The 26,062-nt window shown below is 41.2% G+C and overlaps 1 protein-coding gene and 1 pseudogene across 10 annotated transcripts in view; one reads left to right on the top strand and one right to left on the bottom strand.

Moving 5' to 3' along the window:
• LOC129553126 (ninein-like protein) overlaps positions 1-26,062 on the bottom strand; it is a 95,531-nt gene that overhangs the window by 11,503 nt on the left and 57,966 nt on the right. For 8 of the 10 annotated variants that reach the window (XR_016035426.1, XM_088828588.1, XM_088828589.1 and 5 more), the window contains 3 exons: positions 23,803-24,036; positions 3,100-3,133; positions 1,039-1,108 (listed from right to left, as the gene is read on the bottom strand). Coding sequence is in view for 9 of the 10 variants with exons in the window: in XM_088828588.1 (XP_088684714.1) it covers positions 1,039-1,108; positions 3,100-3,133; positions 23,803-23,833 (135 nt within the window). In the remaining variant the exon portion in view is untranslated. The remainder of the gene's footprint in view (positions 1-1,038; positions 1,109-3,099; positions 3,134-23,802; positions 24,037-26,062) is intronic. The other 2 variants (XM_088828587.1, XM_088828590.1) reach the window with 2 other exon arrangements.
• LOC148774605 (frizzled-3 pseudogene) lies at positions 3,855-4,904 on the top strand (annotated as a pseudogene).

Here is a 26,062-nt window from a genome sequence, read left to right as displayed (position 1 = left end):
AGAGTACGTCACACGAAATGCCAGGCTGCATGAAGCACAAGCTGGAATCAAGATTGCCAGGAGAAATATCAATAACCTCAGATATGCAGATGACACCACCCTTACGGCAGAAAGAGAAGAGGGAAGAAAGAGCCTCTTGATGAAAGTGAAAGAGGAGAGTGAAAAAGTTGGCTTAGAGATCAACATTCAAAAAACTAAGATCACGGCATCTGGTCCCATCACTTCATGGCAAATAGGTGGGGAAACAATGGAAACAGTGACAGACTTCATTTTCTTGGGCTCCAAAATCACTGCAGATGGTGACCACAGCCATGAAATTAAAAGATGCTTGCTCCTTGGGAGAAAAGTTATGACCAACCTAGACAGCATGTTACAAAGCTGACAAAGGTCCACCTAGTCAAAGCTACAGTTTTTCCAGGAGTCAGCTATGGATGTGAGAGTTGGACCATAAAGAAAGTTGAGTGCCAAAGAACAGATGCTTTTGAACTGTGGTGTTGGAGAAGATTCTTGAGAGTCCCTTGGACTGCAAGGAGATCCAACCAGTCCATCCTAAAGGAAACCAGTCCTGAAGAGTCATTGGAAGGACTGATGCTGAAGCTGAAGCTCCAGGAATTTGGCCACCTGATGTGAAGAACTGACTCACTGGAAAAGACCCTGATGCAGGGAAAGATTGAAGGCAGGAGGAGAAGTGGACGACGGAGGATGAGATGGTTAGATGGCATCACCGACGCAATGCACATGAGTTTCAGCAAGCTCTGAGAGTTGGTGAAGGACAGGGAAGCCTGGCGGGCCGCAGTCTATGGGGTCGCAAAGAGTCGGATACGACTGATAGACTTCACTTTCACTTTTCAGTATTTACTAAAGTAAAAAGAAGAAAAAAATCAACTAGTCATAGTTTTATAAACTGGTTTGCTCTCACCAAATTTCCATTACAAACATACAACAGTAAGAGGGACACCACTGCCGAATATGAAGAGTAAATGTTATATGAAACTTAAATCAGAGCAGGGAAACTAATTACAGAAGAGAGCACTTTACCTTGGTTTCCAAATCGAAGTCTTCATCATCTGATGTAGGCCATGAATCAACATCAGGTTTGCTAGAAAACCTTTAGAGCAAAAACATATACAACAAAAATGAGTGAGTTCATCTCTTTAAACAAAAAAATACAAGTGATAACCAATACAATATTGTAAAGTAATTAGCCTCCAATTAAAAAAAAAAAAAAAAAAAAAAAAAAAAAAAACAAGAAAAACACAAGTCAAAGTTTGGCTGTCTGCGTATTAAATGAAGTTTCTTGACATAATTAAAACTTGGTCTCTAGATTTTTTGATGTGGACCACTTTTAAAGTCTTTCTTGAATTTGTTCCAATGTTGATTCTATTTTATGTTTTGGCTTTCAGACCCTGAGGCATGTGGGATCTTAGCTTCCGGAATAGAGAACGAACCCACCCTGCCTACACTGGAAGGAGAAGTCTTATTACCCATCTTAACCACTGCAATCCCAGGGAAGTCTCTAAAAGGTTTTTAATTACCTATTTCTGCTTCCATCTCTCCCAACTATTGAAATATCTAGTTCTGAACTGAAAATCGAATTGGTGAATTGACATAACTCTTGTTTGCCCAAACTGGAATAAACCTGATGACTTAAAGTGGAAAGATATGCTGTTCCTTATCCATTCTCTGTCCCTAATTCAGAGACGAAATAAACGGCATCCGTCAAAAATGGCAGTCTTGGTCCTTCATGGCCCCACCCCTCCCCTTTACTCTGGAACAGTACAGGATTCTTGGCGATGTCTGAAACTTAAAATGTACAGAAATCAAAGAACTAATTTATACGTTTAACTTATATGCTACACAGTACTTCTCAGTCTCTGCTGAGGGACATGAGAGTGGACCTGGGAGACAAGCAGGCCAACAGTCAAATCACAGGTCAACTCATTTTAACAATGGAATCATGGGTCAATTCATCAACCTCCAACTGAACCACAGTTGGCTAATTAAGTAACAGTAGTGAGAGGGTAATTGGAGAAGGAAATGGCAACCCACTCCAGTGTTCTTGCCTGGAGAATCCCAGGGACGGTGCAGCCTGGTGGGTTGCCGTCTATGGGGTCGCACAGAGTCGGACACGACTGAAGTGACTTAGCAGCAGCAGCAGTGAGAGGGTAACAGGTAGGAAGGCCAGGGGTCTCCAAACAGAGGAAACAGCCTGCAAGTGTCAGACATCTTTCTCTCTCTTAAGCGGCAGGAGGAAACAAACTAGCGATATTTTTTCTTTTCTAGACAAATTTAAAAGGAGGTTTCTCTTAAAATACTGTGTTGCCATAATGACCCCTGGTTTCACCTGAAGTTAACTATTCCCAAACCTTGAGTTAACCAATGCATTTTTCTTATAGAAATGTTGGTCTTAAGCTATGTCAATGTACTATGCATTTACCCCAGGCTCTGTCTTCAAGTTTCGCCAAATAGCTCAGAACCTACTCGACAAACCAGTATGTTATACTCAGATATCGTTCCCCTAATCTATGTAAACGAAACAACTATGTGTATGGTAATCTGCCCTTCTCCAAGATTCAAGTTAATCATTTTATGGCCCGGGATGAATCGTCTGGTGTCAAGATTATCCCAAAATGCATCTTATGGGTGAGGGGCCTGGTGCCTTTCTGAGTTTTAAATCATTCTTTTCTTTCATTAACAGACTGCTAGTGACTATATAACACCCAGCTGAAAATTAGCAGCGGGGTACTCTTTCTGCCCCCATCTGATGCCTCTGTCAGAAGCTTTCTCCATCTATCTCCTTTATACTTTAATAAAATTTATTACACAAAAGCTCTGAGCAATCAAGCCTCGTCTCTGGCTCCAGATTGAATTCTTCTCCTCCGGAGGGAGGCCAAGAACCCCGTGTCTTTTCTTTCAACAACAAGCTTTCAGTAGGACACAGCTACTTTACAAAGCTGCTGTGATGACTCTGTGAGGTCACAAATGTTAAGCACGGAATGCAGTATCTAACCCAGAGCAGAACGCTCAACAAACATGAGTTTCTCTTCTCCGCGTTCCCTTACTTAAACATACAATTTTAAAACACCCATAAAATCCTACCTGCTTAAAGAGTCTTCTTCAGAACTCTCATCCTCTATTAAAGAAAAAAGTAAGACACGTTTTAAATCAACAAAAGAAAAACGCAGACTATTAAAACCTCAAGACTGATGCTCTGCTTAAAAGTATTCCTTTCGGACCATACCTGGAGATCACACTAGAGGGAATAGTGATTGTACTATACTAGCAGGCCACTAATGCCTAAGAACCACTCCTCTCCTTTATACTCATCAAATGCAAAACAAAAAAAGAAGAAAGAACTGCTGTTGACAATGACCATAATCCTAACCAAACTTTAGGAGACTGATAGAAAACGGCATCATACCATTAACAGAATCAGCACTATAAGCTGACAATAGCACACTGAAACAGCACAGTGTTTCTGGCCCCCATCGCCTGGAGCACTGAACAGAGAATGCAAGTGTCTTACGTCTCTGGCTCTTCAGTTCAGGATGAAAACGCCCTAATTCAGTTCAGGATGAAAATGCCCTATCTCAGGGAAGCTTGGTCTACAGGCACGGAACTTCAGAGCATGGTGAAACATAGGAAACAAAGTCTTCCTGGCCGTATTTCCAGATGCAATAGAAGTATGAAAGATGGACTGAGTCTAGGTTTAGAAAGAATAATCTCTTGAAAGGGAGGTGGATGAGGGCAAACGGTTAAAGGGGGGGGTCAACTGGGTGGAAGTGCTAAATGTGGAAATCCAAATCATTAGGTTCCCAATAAGTAAGTGATTCTTCTCTTGTGTTTTTAGGTTCCCAGATTGTGATGAGCTGTATCCTCAGCTGGTGGACCTGAATTTAGCTGGCAATCCTACTGAGGAGCCTCAGGGGCAGATCAGAAGGGACTATGGCTTTTGGTGTTCTCGAGAGTTGAAAATTGATCCTGATCTTGGCTTTTCCTTTTTGCACGTGCGTGACTGTTCACCTCCTTGTCCAAATATGTACTTTAGGAGAGAAGAGCTTTCATTTGCTTGGGATTGTCACAGGACTGTTTTTAATCATCTGCCTCTCTGCCACGTTGTTTACTTTTTTAACTTTTTTGACTGATGTGATAAGATTCCGTTATCCTGAAAGACTCATTATGTTTTATGCTGTCTGCTACATGATGGTGTCATTAATCTTCTTTATTGGGTTTTTGCTTGAGGACCGAGTCACCTGCAATGCATCCAGCCCTGCACCCAGCCCTGCACCGTATAAGGCTTCCACAGTGACCCAAGGATCTCATAATAAAGCCTGGATCATGCTTTTTATGATACTCTATCTTTTTATACTATGGTTGGCAGCATTTGGTGGGTGATTCTTACCATCACGTGGTTCTTGGCAGCTGTGCCAAAGTGGGGTAGTGAAGCTATAGAGAAGAAAGCCTTGCTGTTTCACGCCAGTGTGTGAGGCATCCCTGGAACGCTGACCATCATCCTTTTAGCAGTGAATAACATGGAAGGTGACAGTATCAGTGGCGTGTGTTTTGCTGGCCTCTACGATGTTGATGCCTTGAGGTATTTTGTTCTTGCACCCCTCTGCCTATATGTGGTAGTTGGGGTTTCACTCCTTGCGGTCGGCATTATATCCCTAACCAGAGTGCAAGTTGAGATTCCATTAGAAAAGGAGAACCAGGATAAACCGGTGAAGTTTATAATCCGGATTGATGTTGTCAGCACTCTGTGTCTCGTACCACTCTTGGTTGTAATTGGATGCTACGTTTATGAGCAAGCTTACCGTGGCATCTGGGAAACAACGTGGATACCAAAAAGCTGCAGAGAGTATCACGTTCCATGTCCATATCTGGGAAGAGAAAACTTGTTCTAAATTTCAGAATGTTTAGCAGTGAAAAGAGCTAATCTTAGCTGTTTGTTCTGTTGTTGTTTTTTTAACTCTTCATGAAAAACCTGAACATTAAAATTTTGAGGTCAAGTGAATGAACAAATGTATCGTAGTAAGAATGTCATATACATGTTTCTGTTAACATCTTCCTTTTAAAAGATCACTTTCGTGAGTCCAAGCCATGGGCTTTTAAGCACTTTACTTCTGTTATCACAAAGTAGTTGCTTGTTGATTACTTAGAAGTCTGCAGGTCTGAGGGAAAGATGTTGATTAAAAGAGAGTGTCTGTGGGAATTTTACTTGATATTTAGAACGGGAGTTTTAACAGTTTTGAAAAAAAATTAGAGTGCATTTGTACAGTTTCATCTTTTAGTTGGTCTTAGTTTTTCTTTTTTGCATACTGAATATGTTGTGATTTACCTTTTAATTTAAAGAGATCGGATAATCATAGAATTTAAGATCTAGAGAGGACCTTCAGTTCAGTTCAGTTCAGTCGTGTCCGACTCCTTGCGACCCCATGAATCACAGCAAGCCAGGCCTCCCTGTCCATCACCAACTCCCTGAGTTCACTCAAACTCATGTCCATCGTGTCGGTGATGCCATCCAGCCATCTCATCCTCTGTCGTCCCCTTCTCCTCCTGCCCCCAATCCCTCCCAGAGAGTACCTTAGAGATGGTTTAGTCAACTTCCCTCTATAATTTAGAGTTCTTAAACATCCATCTCATTTGACGCTTAGAAATGTTAAGTGACTTGCACACTTTATTAAAGTACTTATGCGTTATAGATAACTTCCGTTCACTTGTCTCTTTCCCCTAACAAACAGTGAACTCTTTAAACGCTAGAACAGCTTTTTCATATTTTTTCAAAGCATGTTCTATAGGTTAGTAGATGATGGCATTGAGAATGGGAATGTGTAGATTGAGAAGAAAAGACATTTTTAAGAAATGTTCCAGTTTTACTGGAAACAAGGAGTGTGTGATTAGCACAAAGTCAATTCTCGTAAATACTTGATGACTGAAAATGCCATTTCCTTTTTTATTTTCTGGCATAAATAATTCTACACAAAATTACATTTTTATTATACTATTATTACACAAATAATATTATAAATATTAGCTACTGGTTTTTAAAAAACCAACCTATAATTGAGAGACCAGAAAAAATGAATAATCGAAATTTTATTTCATTTCTTGATAGAATTGCTTATTAAAAACACTGAATATGAGTTTTCAGGCCTGAAGCTAAGTAATCAAATTTTGCCTCTGATGAGAGAGAAAGAGATGACTGAATTACAGCATATGCTTCTCCATGTAAGGTTTCTAGGATTCCAAATAGATATTATCTTAGGACTATAAAAGAAATAATGTGTGGCTCTGAAATAATGATCTCAAAAATACCAGACCTCAAACATGTCAATTAGTAAATTAGAGTAGTCAGGACGCCACTATTTTCAGGACATTCCTAAGACTCTTTTAGCATCTTTGAAACCAGCTTGAGCTATACAAAAATCTGTGTGTGTATTCATTTCTTTACAGTCATACGTTCTGTAAGTATTTTTTATTTCCAACTTACAGAAATAATGTTGGATTTCCAACATCCTAAAAAGAATCGAAAATGGTATAATAACTATAACATAGTTATTAAGCTATAAAGTTTGGGTCAGGAATCCTGGCTTCATATCTGACTCTTATTATTTCCTAGTTTTATAGCTTTAGATCAACTTCACCTCTTTCCACTTCAATTCCTCATCTGTAGAATGAGTAATGGAATCTCATAGTCATAAAAGAGTAATCATGTTAGATAGAAATAGTAGTAGAATCTGTCTCCTAGGACCGTCTTTAGGCATCTACATGCAGTTAGAAGTGTGCCTTCTGTATAGTAAGTGCTCAAATGTTAGTATTCAGACTCATTTTTTCATTTATTGTTGCTGCTGTTACTGTTATTTACACACACACACACATACATACACTTTGTTTTAAACCATTCAGCACCAAACTTCAAAATGCCATGTTTAAGTTATTGAGAATATACATGGCACTATGTGTACCACTAACTTGTTTATTTTAACTGCAGTAGAGAGATTTAATATACACATATACTTTAATTCATTGACTCATTATTTTCCTGATGGACATCGAGTTTCCAAATGTTTCACTCTTGTGATACCTATCTTCCTTGTACATGACCAAGGATGTTCATGGGGTGGATACCCAAAAGTGTACTCATGGCACTTTAACATACAGGCATCTGCAACTCAAGTGGTTACTTCAATTCACACTCGCAGGATAGAGTCGGAATTCCCCATTTCGCCCCGTCTTGGTGTTCTCAGGCTTTTAGGTTTTTGTCAACCTCTGAAACAATACCTCAAGCCTGTCTTGATTTTGATGTTTATTTCCCTTACGCCTCAGTGTTTTCATATGTTTCTTGGCTGTTTGGGGTTTCTCTTCTGTGATTTGCCAATTTGTTGCCTTTTGTCCACTGCTCTGTCAGGTTACTTGCCTTTGGTTGTTATTCTTGTTTTAATTCTTTGTCAGTTACTTGCCTCGCAGATATCTTATCCTGCTCTGTAGCTTCTCTTTTCACTTTGTGTTTTCTTTGCCTTTTGTGTTTCAAGAAATCCCTCCCTACCTCTGAAAATCATAAAAATGGTCTGCCGTTTTTTTCCAGCAGTTTTTTAAATTTGATTTTTTAATTCATGGCTCTAATCTCTTGAAATTCATTTTTATCTATGTTATGAGGAACAATTTTAGTTTTTCATACGAACGGTGCTTTTTGCACCATGTATCAAATAGCCCATCTGAATAGTAATGCATTGCTGTAATATACAAGTTCCATTTTCAGGCTCTCTGATTTACTGCTCTGTTTGAACAACCTTGTTTCAATCCCACATTTCCTCTACCTTATGCTTCTTCAAAATCATTTCAACTGTTCTGGCACTCTTCTGTTTGAATTTTAGAATAATTTCTTCGTGAGAAACAGTTTGTATTTTGTTGAAATGGTTTTAGGTTTTAAATGAATCCAGGGAAAATCTGTGTCTTTGTGATACTGAGTTTTAGTATCTTTTTGTTTCTTTATGTATGTATTCATTAATTTGTTCCTTACAGTTTTTGTTTCAATTGTGAATGAGATCTTTTCTCTGTTACATTTTTCAGTTGGTTATTGCTGGTCTACAAGAATGCCACTGATTTTTATATATTGACCTTATAAAGAGTGTCCCTGCTGAACTCTTCTGTTAGCTCTAATTGTGTGTACATTCTCTCATGTATTCTCTGTAGAAATCCTGTTGCTGCAGGCGGGGCCAAGTTCATATCTCACATTCCAGTTCTTATGTTTTAGGTCAGATTGTTGTGTCTATACTCATGAGAGATACAGACTGTGATATTAATAGTTTTTCTTTTCTTGCCATGTATTTTTCCTTTTTGGTGTCAAGGATATAATAGCTTCGTAAAGTAAGGTCTTTTCCTCCTGTTGTTTGAAACAGTTTTTACAATGAATAAGGACTATTTGCTCTTTGAAAGAGTCGGAATATCATCCTGTAAAAATCCTCTGTCATGGTATCTTTGAAGTAAAGACGGAGAAATTTCATCCTTCCAAACTGAAATTCTGCAATTCTCCATTCCTCCCTGTCTCCTGGACTTTGGCAACCATTGTTCTACTTTATTTCTCTATGAATTTGACTGCTCTCGGTACCTCATATTAATGAAATTCAAACACTAGAATTTTAATATGAGTTTTCATTCAGGATTTAACTTCAGAGGAATTTTATACAGACTTGTAAACTGTGCACTAGAGCTATTGAATTCCTATTTGAAGTAATAGCCATACATAATTGAATAAGATTTACTATTACTGAGTGTGCCTAAAAGAATGCTTGTCACATTTTGATGATAATTCCTAGTGAGAGGTTTTTAAAATGTATTTAGCAATGATGTTATCCTTGAGGTAGCCTCCTTAGGTATCCTGCAGAACATAACATTTGAATATATGTTCCCGTGAATATCAGTGCAGTTTCTTTGTAGTCATTTCTCATTTTAATGAAACTTTCCAATATTTGAAAATGTTTCAGGTAGTTGATCACATTCTTTCTGTGAGGTATAGTTCAGGCGAAGCAGAAAAAGGAAAGACGACCTCAACAGAAGTAGGTTACCTTTATTCAGGCAAGGAGGGGGCTACAGTTGGCCTAACGACCAGGCTGAGCGCCGAGAGGTATCAGGGAGGCTCTATATTTATAGGGAGGTTTGTGGAAGCGATAAGGAAAACGATAATCAGGCGGGATGGTTTGGGTATTCTTCAGTTGAGATGGCATTTGTAGTTGGGCAGGGGATGATAAGTCTTTTGGGCAGGTATAGGGAGTGGAAAGTTTTCGGGCAGGGGGTGATAAGTCTTCAGGGCAGGTGTAGGGGGTGGAAGGTTTCTAGACAGGGGGTGATAAGTTCCAGAGCAATGCAACCGGCCTGGAGCCATCAGGGTGGGACCTAAAGTTCTGTTTTGTTTTCTCTGAAGTTAGGTGATTCAGCAAGGGTCTTTGAGACTGCTGTTTTCTTTTCTAGGCCCAAAAGACTCTTTCCGTTTCAAAATACCCAGTTGGGTTTAAAGTAAATTGCATATATTTAAGTCCCTGATTTGAAGAAAAGTGGGCTTGTGTAAAGTATTTTAAAATATTTAAATGAATGTCCTTGCTGAAAACAGGAATTCACAGCTTGGATTTTAAAACACTTGACACCAACTGTTTTTTGCAAGAACACTTTTTAAACAATGTCTCTTAAATAATTCTAGAGAAAGTACTATTTAATGCCTGAAAAGAGTAGGTCGTGAAATATAGCTTGAGTTTTCAGAATAATGTATATTTTACAGTTTAAAATCAGTAAAGTTTATTCATAGAATATGTTTCACCTTATGTGTTATTTGAGTAACAGTAATTTTCCAAGTACTTAGGCTTTTTTTTTTTCTTTTAAAGTAGTTCCTTCTCTTTATTTAGGGGCTTCTAAGAGGCTCAAATGGAGAAGGCCATGGCAACCCACTCCAGTACTCTTGCCTGGAAAATCCCATGGACAGAGGAGCCTGGTAAGCTGCAGTCCATGGGGTCGTGAAGAGTCGGACACGACTGAGCGACTTCACTTTCACCTTTCATGCATGGGAGAAGGAAATGGCAACCCACTCCAGTGTTCTGGCCTGGAGAATCCCAGGGACGGGGGAGCCTGGTAGGCTGCCGACTATGGGGTCTCACAGAGTCGGACACGACTGAAGCGACTTAGCAGCAGCAGCAAGAGGCTCAAAGCATTTTATGAAAGAGTTACATATTTCAAACTTTGTTGATATTTCTAGAAAGCTATGCACATGTAACGTATTTATTAAAAACATGGGGTTTAAAGTCCTGTGTGTAACACTTTGAGTCTCAGTTTCCTCAGGTGAAATACAGGGAATAATATGTTAAATACAGTAATATCTACCTCACAGGTGGCTGTGAAGATTAAATGAGAAAATAAAGTTAAGCCTCTTCCTAGAAGGCCATGCACAAAGAAAAATTTCATTATCTGTTGTTGCAAGTACATAATTGCTGAGGTTTAAAAAAGAATTGTTCTTGTATTCTGTATTAGCAACATCATTTTGTCTTTTCAACACACTGATTATCCAAAGAACATGTTTCCCGTTCTAAAGTTTCCCCCTTCATTTTTTTCTCTTTCATCCATCTAATCCAAAGATCTATGTCCCAAGGAATTTTGATACTAGAACCTGTGTTTCAATAATAGAAATGTGTTACCGTGATAGAAGGAGCTTAGATAAGACTGTCAAGTTCACATTAGAGCCATTTCTAGAATTTTAAAAAAATTGTTTGTGTAGAAAACAAACAAAAAACCCATTATTCCTATTTGCACCCACAGAAGGCAGCTCATCTGTTGTTTATCTAATCTTGATTCAGAAACATACAAAAATAGAATAACAACATCATATTAACTTATGATTTTAGCTTCATTTTCTGATAAGAGTGTTTCCCCACTACCAGACATTACCAAAAGGAATCAGCATTGTTTATGAAAGGATCATAAGGAAACAAGTATGTTTTGCTCTTCCAACATTAATGACAGCAAATAATTCTCTATATAGGATGTACTACTAATCTTTTCTTCTTTCCTGCTACTAATCTTTATATGCAGACTACATCATGGGGAATGGTGGGCTGGATGAAACACAAGCTGGAATCAAGATTGCCGGGAGAAATATCAATAACCTCAGATATGCAGATGACACCACCCTTATGGTAGGAAGTGAAGAGGAATTAAAAAGCCTCTTGATGAAAGTGAAAGAGGAGAATGCAAATGTTGGCTTGAAGCTCAACATTCAGAAAACAAAGATCATGGCATCTAGTCCCATCACTTCTTGGGAAATAGAAGGGGAAACAGTGGAAACAGTGTCAGACTTTTTTGGGGGGCTCCAAAATCACTGCAGATGCTGATTGCAGCCAGGAAATTAAAAGATGCTTACTCCTTGGAAGGAAAGTTATGACCAACCTACTTAGCATATTAAAAAGCAGAGACATTACTTTGCCAACCAAGGTCCATCTAGTCAAGGCTATGGTTTTTCCCGTGGTCATGTATGGATGTGAGAGTTGGACTGTGAAGAAAGCTGATCGCCAAAGAATTGATGCTTTTGAACTGTGGTGCTGGAGAAGACTCTTGAGAATCCCTTGGACTGCAAGGAGATCCAACCAGTCCATTCAAAAGGAGATCAATCCTGGGTGTTCATTGGAAGGACTGATGCTAAAGCTGAAACTCCAATACTTTGGCCACCTCATGCGACGAGCTGACTCACTGGAAAAGACTCTGATGCTGGGAGGGATTGGGGGTGGGACAAGACAGGGACAACAGAGAATGACATGGCTGGATGGCATCACCGACTCGGTGGACAAGAGTTTGAGTGAACTCCGGGAGTTGGTGATGGACAGGGAGGCCTGGCGTGCTGTGATTCATGAGGTCACAAAGAATCGGACACGACTGAGCGACTGAATTGAACTGAACTGACTGAACTAATCTTTAAAGTGGTAAGTCTCCTGCCTGTGACTTCCTACCACCAAACTGATTTTTCCTCAAAACTGTTCAGTGCCTGGAATAGAGGGAAAGAGGGAGACTTAATGGAAATATATTCTAAGTCTCTTATAGGAAAACATTTTGAAATATTATATTTTAGAAGTGTAGAATATTAAATTTATTTTTAAAGTATTCATACTATTATGTACAGGCGGTAAAATGCTATCAAGGGGCATTTCTGGATAAATACTTTAAAATATACAAGACATTTTGGCCGCTGCGAAAGAGACTAAATACCCTAAGCCATGAGTTCCGTTTTAGGCTTAACTGCAGATGTATCTGGTGGTGGTGGTGGTGGCGTTCATTCGCTAAGTTGTTTCCGACCCTTTGTGACCCCGTGAACTGCAGCTCGCCAGGCTTCCCTGTCCTTCACTATCTTCCGACATACACTATTTAATGTACAAATGGTTTATACATATTTAGGAAAAAATTCAGTGTTCTTGCCACAGGCTACAGCAGGGCACAGCAAACTTTCTCTGTAAGGTCATACAGTAGATATTTTAGGCTTTGTCAGCCACGTGGTTTTTGTTGCAACAACTCAGCTCTGCGGGTGTAGTGTAAAAGCAGATATCAGTCAGTTCATTCGCTCAGTTCAGTTCAGTTCAGTCGCTCAGTCGTGTCCGACTCTTTCCGACCCCATGAATCACAGCACATCAGGCCTCCCTGTCCATCACCAACTCCTGGAGTTCACTCAAACTCATGTCCGTCGCGTCGGTGATGCCATCCAACCATCTCATTCTCTGTCGTCCCCTTGCTTCCTGCCCCCAATCCCTCCCAGCATCAGAGTCTTTTCCAGTGAGTCAATTCTTCACATGAGGTGGTCAAAGTATCAGAGTTTCGGCATTAGCACCAGTCCTTCCAATGAACACCCAGGACTGATCTCCTTTAGGATGGACTGGTTGGATCTCCCTGCAATCCACAGGACTCTTTTCAAGAGTCTTCTCCAACACCACAGTTCAAAAGCTTCAAATCTTTGGTGATCAGCTTGCTTCACAGTCCAACTCTCACATCCATACATGACCACTGGAAAACCCATAGCCTTGACTAGGTGGACCTTGGTTGGCATAGTAATGTCTCCGCTTTTTAATATGCTAACTTGGTTGGTCATAGCTTTCGTTCCAAGTAGTAAGCGGCTTTTAATTTCATGGCTGCAATCAGCATCTGCGGTACTTTTGGAGCCCCCCAAAATACAGTCTGACACTTTTCCTCTGTTTCTCCATCTATTTCCCATGAAGTGATGGGACCAGATGCCATGATTTTAGTTTTCTGAATGTTGAGCTTTAAGCCAACTTTTTCACTCTCGTCTTTCACTTTCATCAAGAGGGTTTTTATTTCCTCTTCACTGTCTGCCACAAGGGTGGTGCCATCTGCATATCTGAGGTTATTGATATTTCTCACGGCAATCTTGATTCCAGCTTGTGCTTCATGCAGCCCAGCGTTCCTCATGATGTCCTCTGCATAGAAGTTAAGTAAGCAGGGTGACAATATACAGCCTTGATGTACTCCTTTTCCTATTTGGAACCTGTCTCTTGTTCCATGTCCAGTTCTAACTGTTGCTTCCTGACCTGCATACAGATTTCTCAAGAGGGAGGTCAGGTGATCTGGTATTCCCATCTCTTTCAGAATTTCCCACAGTTTATTGTGTTCCACACAGTCAAAGGCTTTGGCATAGTCAAGAAAGGAGAAATAGATGTTTTTCTGTAACTCTCTTGCTTTTTCCATAATCCAGCAGATGTTGGCAATTTGGTCCCTGGTTCCTCTGCCTTTTCTAAAACCAGCTTGAACATCCGGAAGTTCACAGTTCACGTTTTGCTTAAGCCTGGCTTGGAGAATTTTGAGCATGAATTCACTAGCGTGTGCTGCTGCTGCTGCTAAGTCACTTCAGTCGTGTCCAACTCTGTGTGACCCCATAGACGGAAGCCCATCAGGCTCCCCGTCCGTGTGAGATGACTGCAACTGTGTGGTAGTTTGAGCATTCTTTGCTATTGCCTTTCTTTGGGATTGGAATGAAAACTGTCCATTTCCAGTCCTGTGGCCACTGCTGAGTTTTCCAAATTTCCTGGCATATTGACTGCAGCACTTTCACAGTATCATCTTGCAGGATTTGAAAGAGCTCTACTGGAATTTCATCACCTCCACTAGCTTTGTTCGTAGTGATACTTTCTAAGGCCCACTTGACTTCACATTTCAGGATGTCTGGCTCTAGGTGAATGATCACAGGAAATCGTGGCTATCTGGGTCTTGAAGATCTTTTTTGTACAGTTCTTCTGTGTATTCTTGCCACCTCTTCTGAATATCTTCTGCTTCTGTTAGGTCCATACCATTTCTGTCCTTTATCAAGCCCATCTTGGCATGAAATATTCCCTCGGTATCTCTAATTTTCTTGAAGAGATCTCTTGTCTTTCCTATTCTGTTGTTTTTCCTCTATTTCTTTGCACTGATTGCTGAGGAAGGCTTTCTGAGCTCTCCTTGCTATTCTTTGGAACTCTGCATTCAGATGCTTGTATTTTTCCTTTTCTCCTTTGCTTTTTGCTTCTCTTCTTTTCACAGCTATTTGTAAGCTATTTGCATTTCTTTTTCATGGGGATGGACTTGATCCCTGTCTCCTGTACAATGTCACAAACCTCCGTCTGGCACTCTATCAGATCTAGTCCCGTCAATCTATTTTTCACTTCCACTGTATAAACATAAGGGATTTGATTTAGGTTATATCTAGTGGTTTTCCCTACTTTCTTCAATATAAGTCTGAATTTGGCTATTAGGACTTCATGATCAGAGCCACAGTCAGCTCCTGGTCTTGTTTTTGCTAAGTGTATAGAGCTTCTCCATCTTTGGCTGCAAAGAATATAATCAGTCTGACTTTGGTGTTGACCCTCTGAGGATGTCCATGTGTAGCGTCTTCTCTTGTGTTGTTGAAAGAGGGTGTGTGCTACAGCCAGTGCATTCTCTTGGCAAAACTCTATTACCCTTTGCCCTGCTTCATTCTGTGCTCCAAGGCCAAATTTGCCTGTTACTTCAGGTGTTTCTTGACTTCCTACTTTTGCATTCCAGTCCCCTATAATCAAAAGGACATCTTTTTGGGGTGTTAGTTCTGAAAGGTCTTGTAGGTCATCACAGAACCATTCAACTTCGGCTTCTTCACTGTTACTAGTTGGAGCATAGGCTTGGATTACTGTATACTGAATGGTTTGCCTTGGAAACGAACAGAGATCATTCTGTTGTTTTTGAGATTGCATTCAAGTACTGCATTTCGGACTCTTTGGTTGACCATGATGGCTACTCCATTTCTTCTAAGGCATTCCTGCCCACAGTAGTAGATACAATGGTCATCTGAGATAAATTCACCCATTCCAGTTCATCTCAGTTCACTGATTCCTAAAATGTCGACGTTCACTCTTGCCATTTCCTGTTTGACTACTTTCAATTTGCCTTGATTCATGGACCTAAAATTCCAGGTTCCTATGCAATATTGCTCTTTACAGCATCGGACCTTGCTTCTATCACCAGTCACCTCCACAACTGGGTATTGTTTTGGCTTTGGCTCCATCCCCTCATTCTTTCTGGAGTTATTTCTCCACTGATCTCCAGTAGCATACTGGACACCTACCGACCTGGGGAATTCCTCATTCAGTATCCTATCATTTTGCCTTCTCATACTGATCATGGGGTTCTCAAGGCAAGTATAGTGAAGTGGTTTGCCATTCCCTTCTCCCGTGGACCACATTCTGTCATACCTCTACACCATGATCCACCCGTCTTGGGTGGCCCCACACGGCATGGCTTAGTTTCACTGAGTTAGACAAGGCTGTGGTCCGTGTGATCAGTCAGGTCCAATTCTTTGCAACCCCGTGGACTGCAGCACCCCAGGCTTCCCTGTCCTTCACCAACTCCCGGAGCTTGCTCAAACTCATGTCCATCGCGTCGGTGATGCCATCCAGCCATCTCATCCTCTGTCGTTCCCTTCTCCTCCCGCCTTCAATCTTTCCTGGCATCACGGTCTTTTCTAGTGAGTCTGTTCTTTGCTTCAGGTGACCGAAGTATTGGAGCTTCAGCTTCAGCATCAGTTCTTCCAGTTGAGTATTCAGGACTGATTTCCTTTAGGATTAACTGCTTTGATCTCCTTGCAGTCCAAGGGACTCTCAAGAGTCTTCTCCAACACCACAGTTCAAAAGCATCAATTCCTAAGCTTTCTTTATAGTCCAACTTGCACACCCATACATGACTCTCAGAAAAACCATAGCTTTGAGCAGTGACCCCACAAGACAGTTGACCCAGACGTGCCTGTGAGTGTCCACGAGTCTCTGGTGGAGGGGTGAGTCAGCAGTGGCCTGCTGCAGGACGGGGAGGCGCTGAGTGTGCCAGTGCATGCACGAGACCTTTGGAAGGAGGTCGACACTGTCTTCATTACCTCCACCACTGTTTGGTCTCAGGTGAAACAACAGGGAGGGAACACAGCCCCACCCATCAACAGAAAAGTGGGTTAAAGATTTGCTGAGTATGGCCCCACCAATGGGAACAAGACCCAGTGTCCCCCACAGTCAGTCCCTCCCATCAGGAAGCTTCCATAAGCCTCTTATCCTTATCTGTCAGAGGCTGGGCGCAATGGAAACCACAATCACAGAAAAGCAGCCACAGACAATACATGAACAACTTGGAAGTGTTTCAGTATGACTTTGTGTGCAGGGACATAATTGGGGCAGATTTGCTCTGTAGGTTGTAGTCTGCCAGCTTCTGAACTATAGCAAGCATTAGTCTCTATCGCCTTTGATAATTCTTTCATTACAGTGGTTGGTGACCTATGGCACTTTTCGGTCCCATGGAAACTGTCACTGTTTCATTCTCGTTACTGCTTTCGAGGATCATCATTTTACTCTATCAAATAATGGTATTAAAAATACTCAATAAAGTAAATTCTAGCGCATCACTATAGTAAAGATATGCCAACAAATCTTATTTCTAGTTGTCTCTGAAGTCACACCACACCAGTTCAAGGAAAAATTTGAGTAGTTTATGGGAATAGTAAAATAGAAACAACATAATGTAACAGTCATAGAAGCTTCTAGTTACTAAGTATGTACTGTGCCTCAGGTACTGTCCTCAGTGAATGTACACACATCATCTCCTTTATTTCTCAAAATAACACAATAAGTTGTATTCTGCTTTACAAAGGAGGAACTGAGTCTTATAATTAAATACAACTTATCTAGATTCTTACAGTAAGTGATAAAGCTAAGGTGTGAATTGTATTTATGATTCCAAAGACTACTAACCACCTACCTGATCATGTCGAATATGAAACCTTCCATTTTATTTCCTCTGCCTGCCTGGCTGTTCAGTCGCTTCAGTTGTGTCTGACTCTCTGTGACCCCATGGACCGCAGCCCGCCAGGCTGCTGTATCCATGGGAGTCTTCAGGTAAGAATGCTGGACTGGGTTGGGGATCTTCCCAAACCAGGGATTGAACCTGGGTCTCTTGCATCCTCTGCATTGCAGGCAGATTCTTTACTGCTGAGCCACTGGGGAAACCCCTCTGCTGCTGCTGCTGCTAAGTCACTTCAGTCGTGTCCGACTCTGTGCGACCCCAGAGATGGCAGCCCAGCAGGCTCCCCCGTCCCTGGGATTCTCCAGGCAAGAACACTGGAGTGGGTTGCCATTCCCTTCTCCAGAAACCCCTCTAGTGAATCACAAATATTTTATCAGTGATTTTATAAAATGTGTTAAGGTAATTTGGCTTCCCAGATGGCACTAGTGGTAAAGAATCCACCTGCAGTGCAGGAGACGCAAGAGATATGGGTTCAGTCCCTGGGTCGGGAAGATTCCCTGGAGGAGGAAATGGCAACTCACTCCAGGATTCTTTCCTGAGAAATTCCATGGACAGAGGTGCCTGACAGGCTACAGTCCATGGGGTGGCAAAGAGGTTGACGTGACTGCACGCACTGTAACTGGTTAAGGTCATTGAGTTCATTCATACTGTTCAGGCTGTTAAAGAGCTAAGCAGTTTGTCTTAAAGTAGAGCATTAGGAAAATAAATATGCTCAGGTTTCTTCCGACAGTATGACTTCCGACAATACGTCTGAGTAGGAGCGACAGCAAAGTCCGAACCAGTTAAATCTGGAAAGAACTCACTATTTGAGATATCACAGGTCTTGCATGACTGAGGGGAGATCTCCAAAGAGTCCCCCACTTCAAAAATTATTATGAATTGGGACCAGCCCAATAAGGAGCTAGGGCTCATCAAGCAGGGGCTATTAGGTGGATGAGATGGGAAAGGTCACACAAGTGTGGTTGCTATTTATTTGGGAAAGGTGAGCCTTGGGCCAGTTGGGAAGTTGAGACAGGGAGCCAGGAACTCCCTCGCTAGCCTAAATCACCAGGCCCATAGGCTGACGTGTTTGCAGGTTAGCTGTGCCTCCTATCAATCAGCTAGAACAATACTTTCTCCAGGATTCCCACTAACTGATTCACCAAAGAGCTCAAAATATAAAGCCACCAAACACATGAGAAAACAAGCCACTATGACAGAGTCACAGCATCAAACTTACAACTGCAGATACTGAAATGGTCAAATACTGAATGACAGAATAGGTAAGTATGTAATGATTACAGAAATAGGAAATACAGTCACAGGTTACCAATCTACAAGAAATTACTTGAAATAACAGATTAAAAAAATCTACAAACATAATTTTTGAAATGGAAACTCATTCGATAGAACTCCTGAAATATTTAATACGAAACAGCAATTCAGGCTGCTGTTTGAAGAGAAATTTCATGAACTGGTAGTAGGTGAAAATAAAACTATCCAGAATGCCATAAGAGAGACAAGGAAAATGTGAAAGTGATGTCAAGAGAAATGGAGGGCAGAATGAGAAGGTCGAATAGGAGTATACTGGGTTGGCCGAAAGACGGTATGGCTTTTCTGCACCTGAATGAACTTTGTAGCCAACCCAATAATTAGATTCCCAGGAGGGAGGGAATTGAGAGAATCTCAATATTTCAAGAGAGAATGACTACAAGTTTTCCACAGCTGCTAAACACGTGAATTCACAGACCAAGGAGGCACTGTATACCACTAGCAGGAGAAGTACAAAGAAATACACACTTCAATGAAACTGCAGAACTCCAAAGACAGGAGTCATGAAAAACAGTCTCAGAAAAGGGGACAGATCTAAAAGAGACCAACGGTTAGAATGACAGCAGAGTCCTTAACAATACCAAAAGCCAGAAAACGATATATTTTAAATGTTGAGAGAAAAAAAGCCTTTCAACCAGAATTCTGTACCATGTAAAACTCTTGTGGGGATGCACAACCAGATCCCCTTCACAGAAGGACGAGCCTCTCAGCTGCAGGGAGCGGGGTCAGTAGACACCCCTCAGGTGGAGAGCTGCCTTATCTGAGGTGGATAATTAGGACTTGACTACACAGGAAAATGTCACCCACGTACCAAACTGACCACTCATTCTCAAATTCCACCCAGTTACTCATCCATTTCCTTTTCCATATCCTCTCATCTAACTGCTGCTGCTGCTGCTAAGTCACTTCAGTCGTGTCCGACTCTGTGTGACCCCAAAGATGGAAGTCCACCAGGCTCCCCTGTCCCTGGGATTCTCCAGGAAAGAACACTGGAGTGGGTTGCCATTTCCTTCTCCAATGTGCGAAAGTGAAAAGTGAAAGTGAAGTCGCTCAGTCATGTCTGACCCCTAGCGACCCCATGGACTGCAGCCCACCAGGCTCCTCCATCCATGGGATTTTCCAGGCAAGAGTACTGGAGTGGCTTGCCATTGCCTTCTCCGTCTCATCTAACTACCAACTCCTTATTCTCTGAAGTCGATATATATGTGTAGGTATATTTACCTAAGTCTATTTTATTTTGCATAGCACTGAGATCAGTAACTATCCATCAAGCAATCTGGACCAGAGTGAGTACTGAGAAGCAGATATGTGTGCATATGTGTAATCTTACAGCCAAGATAACATGAGATGATGAGAAAACCACGGTCAAATATAGTGCTAACGTGTACACTTAAACACTGACTGACGCAGACAGAAATATCCATGAGATGGCATGCCCAAATTATTTCTAAAGTTGCTTGACAGATTTATTTGCTTCCTCCCTCGTGGCTCAGTGATAAAAAATCTGACTGCCTGCCAATGCAGAAGACGTGGGTTCGATCCCCGGGTTGGGAAGATCCTCTGGAGAAGGACATGGCAACCCACGCGAGTATTCTTGCCTGGGAAATCCCACAGACAGGAGCCTGGCAGGCTACAGTCCATGGGGTCGCAAAGACCCCACACGACGTAGCAACTAAAGAACAACAGAGGGCTAGATACTGTCAGGGGATATACAGATATCTGTCAGCAAGTTCACATTCTCCAGAAACGGTAAACTTAGCTGAGGGAAAAACAAACTGTACTGAAAATAGGTCCCACTCAAAGAATGTTTAAAAAGCAATTAATTAGCTGCCATGGTATGGGAATTAAGCAGGACTTCAAGGATGAGTGTGATTTTAATTAAGCAGAGAGATAAGAAAGGCCATCACAGGAGGTCATACGCGATCCCCTAGTTTCCATGACACTAAACTTTCAAAGAGACCCTCATGTGTTTATAAGCATTTTCTCTGAATCACATGCTAGGCTATTCTTACTGGATTGTTTTCATTACTCTATCTTGTTCTTCTCCTAGCAGGGGACGACAGAGGATGAGATGGTTGGATGGCATCCCTGACTCGATGGACATGAGTTTGAGCAAGCTCCGAGAGTTGGTGATGGACAGGGAGGCCTGGCATGCTGCGGTCCATGGAGGTCACAAAGAGCTGGATATGACGGAGCAACTGAACTGATGATGACTGATGATCTTGTTCTTGGTATGCCCTTTCTGATTCAGCTTCAAGGAATTCCATCCCGCAGCTTTTTAATTACCACTACTTTTACATTAAAGATTAAAAGTTTTCTTACCTAAACTGGAATTTCATTTAGATTACAGAAGCTAAAATTCTCCTACATTTAACTCCCTTCAGAAACTCTGCTCAGTATGAACTCATAATTTGTACTACCATTTGCTCACTCTATTTATCTCCTGAGATATTTTCAGGGGAGCCAATCTGATCATTTGAAGTTCTATAACACTGACCGTCTCGAACACGCACAGTTTTAATTATATGCTAGCTTGAACTATTTTTAATTGGTTATCATGTCTATGTCCTACCTTTCCCGTAAGGTTCTATTCTCCTGGAAAGCAGAAATTATACTTGAGCTTTCTTCTGTGTATCTCTAAACACACAGAATGCCACAGGCATAAGAGCTGTCGTATAACTGTTCATTCCTTATTGAAAAGGATGAGGCTAATAATGTCAAATATCAAATACTGCTGAAAGTCAGTTCATGGAGCCATGCTATGCTGTCACGTCAGTCATGTCCAATTCTTTGTGACCCCATGGCAGGCTCCTCTGTCCATGGGGTTCTCCAGGCAAGAATGGGTTGCCATTTCATCCTCCGGGGAATCTTCTCAACCCAGGGATCGAACTCATGTCTCTTACATCTCCTGCACTGGCAGGTGGCTTCTTTACCACTCGTGCCAGCTGGAGCTAGCAGTTCATGGAGGCAGGTATTCTGAAACATTCTCTGGTTTCCTCTCTCTCTATGAGTGTTTTAACTTGAGAGCTCTAGTTTTACTCTAGAAACTTCCCAACTGGGCTTCCTTACAACCTCCTCTCCTGTGCTGTTGTCAAAGTGATCTTCCTAAAATGCAGATGTGATTTTATCACCCCAATGCTCAAAGTCTTTTAATAGTTTCTCATCGCTCTAGGGGAAAAAAACCCCAAACTCCTCAGCATGTTTCATCTCCTTCGGTGGCCCTGGTACCTAAATGCCTTTTCGTCCTCCTTGCCTCTGCACGTGCTCTTTCCTTGTCTGAGATTTCCAACTGCCGCCTCTGTACCCTAGTCAAATCAAAGTACTACCTTGTTTGTGAACGAGACTTTCCAGAGTGACTTAAAAGGCTTTCTTCTTTGGAAACCCAAAGCACACTGTGTATGATTTTACCATACCTACTACTCTTTTGTCTTCCATCTCTGCGTTCCTAGCACCTAGAAGAACGCTTTTCACTTAGGAGTGCTGAATGAAAGGAAAAGGCAGGAAAGAGAAAGGATCTTTGATGGTGGTTTTAAGACAGGTCATTGGTTATGTTAGCAGTTGGGGAAGAAGGTGAAAAAGACCAGAAATACAAAGAATGAAGGATGGAACTGGTAGAAAGGAAATATTCAAAATATTTCAAAAATCTCGCAAGGAAAATAAAAAGAAATGGATGGATACAAGAGAGAAAACACATCAAAGTTAGCAAACGTGTAAAGGTAACAGATACAAGATAGAAAACAGGTCAAAGGCGGCTCCTTTTCAAAACCTAGAGTCGCTGACCAAGTTACAAGGCAAAAGCAAGCAAGTTGAGAGGACAAACAAGAAGGTCTAAAAAGAGAGTACGTCGAGGAATCGTATCCTACATGACAAGGACAGGGAAGACGGAAAGAAAGGCTGGAATGAGCCTGGAAGGATACAGCACAGCCACGGAAACACAGAAGAGAGAATTTCGGGCAACATAATTTTCATTCTTTCAGTATCCCAGGCTTAGAAATGTTAAGAAAAATTTCTTTTGGCACATTTCTTCTCTCCCACTGCTTTGAATCCATCACCAACTCCTATCTTTTCATTTCTTCTTTTTGAATATCTTTCAGATCAGCTATTACTCTCTTGGCACTGTCACTGTTCTTTCATAAACCTCCATCATCTCTTAACTGAATTACTGCAGAGCTCCTAAGATGTTGTCTCTACCATCAAATATAACAAGAAGGCACATCCTGCCCACGCTCAGACAGTCTCTGTGAAGCTTTCTCCCTCCTCCTGCCCACCAGATTTAATCACCCCCTCCTCGTCCATGCTACCAAACAGGGGTTGGCCAACTGTGGCCAGCTGGTCAAATCGGGCCCCTTCCTGTTTCTGTAAACAGTTTTACTGGAACACAGCCACTCCTATTTTGACTGCATACGGTCTATGGCTGCTTTCACGGTATTAACAGCAGAAATGAATGGTGGCAACAAAGACCATGTGACCCACAAAGCCTAAAGTTATTTGTTATGTTATTTCACTTACAATATTTATTATATTAGTTATTTTTCTCTTTATAGAAAAATTTGACAACCTCTGGACTATACCATGATATTTGCATTTTACTTTATTACCTTATCCTATTGATCATAAAAGTTGATAACAGGCACTTACTGAGATAGGCACTGTTCTGAGCCATTAGGTATATTAGCTCATTTATTTTTTACAACATTGCTAAGGGACAGATATTATTACTATTTCCATTTTACAGATGAGGAAACTGAGGCTTATTATTCTAGACCCCATGCTTTCAACTACAACACAAATAATGACTACCCTATTTTTCTTGAGCTTATTAAGAACAAAGATCATGTCTAAATCAGTTTTGTATCCCCAGAGACTCACACAGTGTCTGACATAATAGGTATTCCATAATTGTTTGCTAAGGTAATCTCACTAAAATAACCGCTTTTACTCTGCCTTCTCTCTCATGAGCAATGACTCCACGTTGCTCGCTGTATCGCGTCTAAACTCTGGCTGGCATTAAGTCTGACCATAATCTGGGTGGGACAACTGAACCTAGCAAAGTTCAGAAAGGTCAATCAAGATCAACTCCTGTTTCAGAATTGGCTGCTTTTCCTTTGGACACCGTATGACTCGAACTTAGCACATGAGATAAACTAAGCTGCCGATAAAACTCACCTGCCATCACGGGACCTGTGCAGGCTGCCATGGTAGCTGCTCACTTTGCTGTGGACACTCCCTGCTGTGCTTCTCTGGTCATCCGCCACGGCCAGCTGAGTTGAAGGAGCATGTGTGGATATCCCTTGAGTGGAAGTTCCTCTGGATTTGCTTATGGTAGGAGTATCTGGATCCCTCAGGAGGGACTGAGCAAAGTCAGGTTCCTGGAGGACCTGTCGGCTGTCATTCACTATCCTAGATAACAAAATACTAAGTGTAAGATAGCAACCCTACAGACCAAAAACAATACTTTGACAGACTGATGTTATTCTTCAAAAAAGAAAGCTCTCCAAACAATGTCTTTAGGACAGATATAAGGTAACACTGTGGACAGAAGAGAGACTAACACAAAAATCTGTGTCAATCTGTCCCCTAAACTGGTATGATGGAAGGAAGTTTGTATTAGAATATGGAACAGGATGTTAGTTCCAATTCTATGAATAAATATGTGATTTTCAGTTCAGTTCAGTTCAGTTGCTCAGTCGTGTCCAACTCTCCGCGACCCCATGAATCATAGCATGCCAGCCCTCCCTGTCCATCACCAACTCCCGGAGTTCACTCAAACTCATGGCCATAGAGTCGGTGATGCCGTCCAGCCATCTCATCCTCTGTCGTCCCCTTCTCCTCCCGCCCCCAACCTTTCCCAGCATCAGAGTCTTTTCCAGTGAGTCAACTCGTCGCATGAGGTGGCCAAAGTATTGGAGTTTCAGCTTCAGCATCAGTCCTTCCGATGAACACCCAGGATCGATCTCCTTTAGAATGGACTGGTTGGATCTCCTTGCAGTCCAAGGGACTCTCAAGAGTCTTCTCCAACACCACAGTTCAAAAGCATCAATTCTTCGGCGATCAGCTTTCTTCACAGTCCAACTCTCACATCCATACATGACCACGGGAAAAACCATAGCCTTGACTAGACGGACCTTGGTTGGCAAAGTAATGTCTCTGCTTTTCAATATACTATCAAGGTTGGTCATAACTTTCCTTCCAAGAAGTAAGCGTCTTTTAGTTTCATGGCTGCAATCAGCATCGACAGTAATTTTGGAGCCCCAAAAAATAAAGTCTGACACTGTCTCCACTGTTTCTCCATCTATTTCCCATGAAGTGATGGGACCAGATGCCATGATCTTTGTTTTCTGAATGTTGAGCTTCAAGCCAACCTTTTCACTCTCCTCTTTCACTTTCATCAAGAGGCTTTTGAGTTCCTCTTCACTTTCTGCCATAAGGGTAGTGTCATCTGCATATCTGAGGTTACTGATATTTCTCCCGGCAATCTTGATTCCAGCTTGTGCTTCTTCCAGCCCAGCGTTCCTCATGATGTACTCTGCATATAAGTTAAATAAGCAAGGTGACAATATACAGCCTTGACGTACTCCTTTTCCTATTTGGAACCAGTCTGTTGTTCCATGTACATCTTAGGCAAGTCATTATCCCCTTTACTTAATTTTGCTCATCTATAAAATGAACGCATGCAATTTCATCATTTTTCAAAAGCCCCTTTCGGCTAAAGAAACTTATCATTCTTGAAGACACTGAAATACTGCAAAGGTACTACTATAAAGTAAAAATAGGATTTTCTTGCATGGTTTATAGAAGCAGTGGAGGTCTCATCATGGCATAGACTCATTTTTTAATTTGTAAGAGCAGTTCTTTTTAGGTTACAAGTTGATTTTATGACAGAATCTGTTGTCTAGTGCTTGAATAAACCTGACCGTAACTAGAACAAAACATATGAAAAATTAATTTAAGCAAACATACAACGAAGTCCCAGACATAATAAAGGCTTAGGAGAAAAAGAATTAAGGGGACGAATTATGTCCAGAGCTAAAGTTTTTAACTGCTACGAAACGACTAAAAGCAGATAGGTGTTTATGTTGATGAACAAAATGGTAATTAAAGAGCCAGTTAAACAGGTGCAAAGGTCAGTGTATCAGTTTGGGTAAATAAGTGGCCATAAGAATCATAAAGTTAAAATGGGACAATATTATTTTAAAAAAAAGCTCCGACACGTGAAGATTAGATCATCAATTGACAAAGTGCATACATTCTAAGTTTTCAAATTAGAAAAGAATCACTGCTGTTACTGCCATTGTTATTTTTCGAGCTGGGGTAGAAGAACTCAGAGACTAGTAGTTGTTGAGTACCTGCATAATGCCAAGCGTTTTACATATATTCTCTGTTAATCTTTCTTAATAATGGTTTTATTATGGAGATTAACTCCTGA

Source organism: Moschus berezovskii, chromosome 20, assembly GCF_049115385.1.
Source record: "Moschus berezovskii isolate FMDL1 chromosome 20, NW_MosBer_1.0, whole genome shotgun sequence".
NCBI classification, from domain to species: domain Eukaryota; kingdom Metazoa; phylum Chordata; class Mammalia; order Artiodactyla; family Moschidae; genus Moschus; species Moschus berezovskii.
This window is presented reverse-complemented; position numbering and strand designations above follow the sequence as displayed.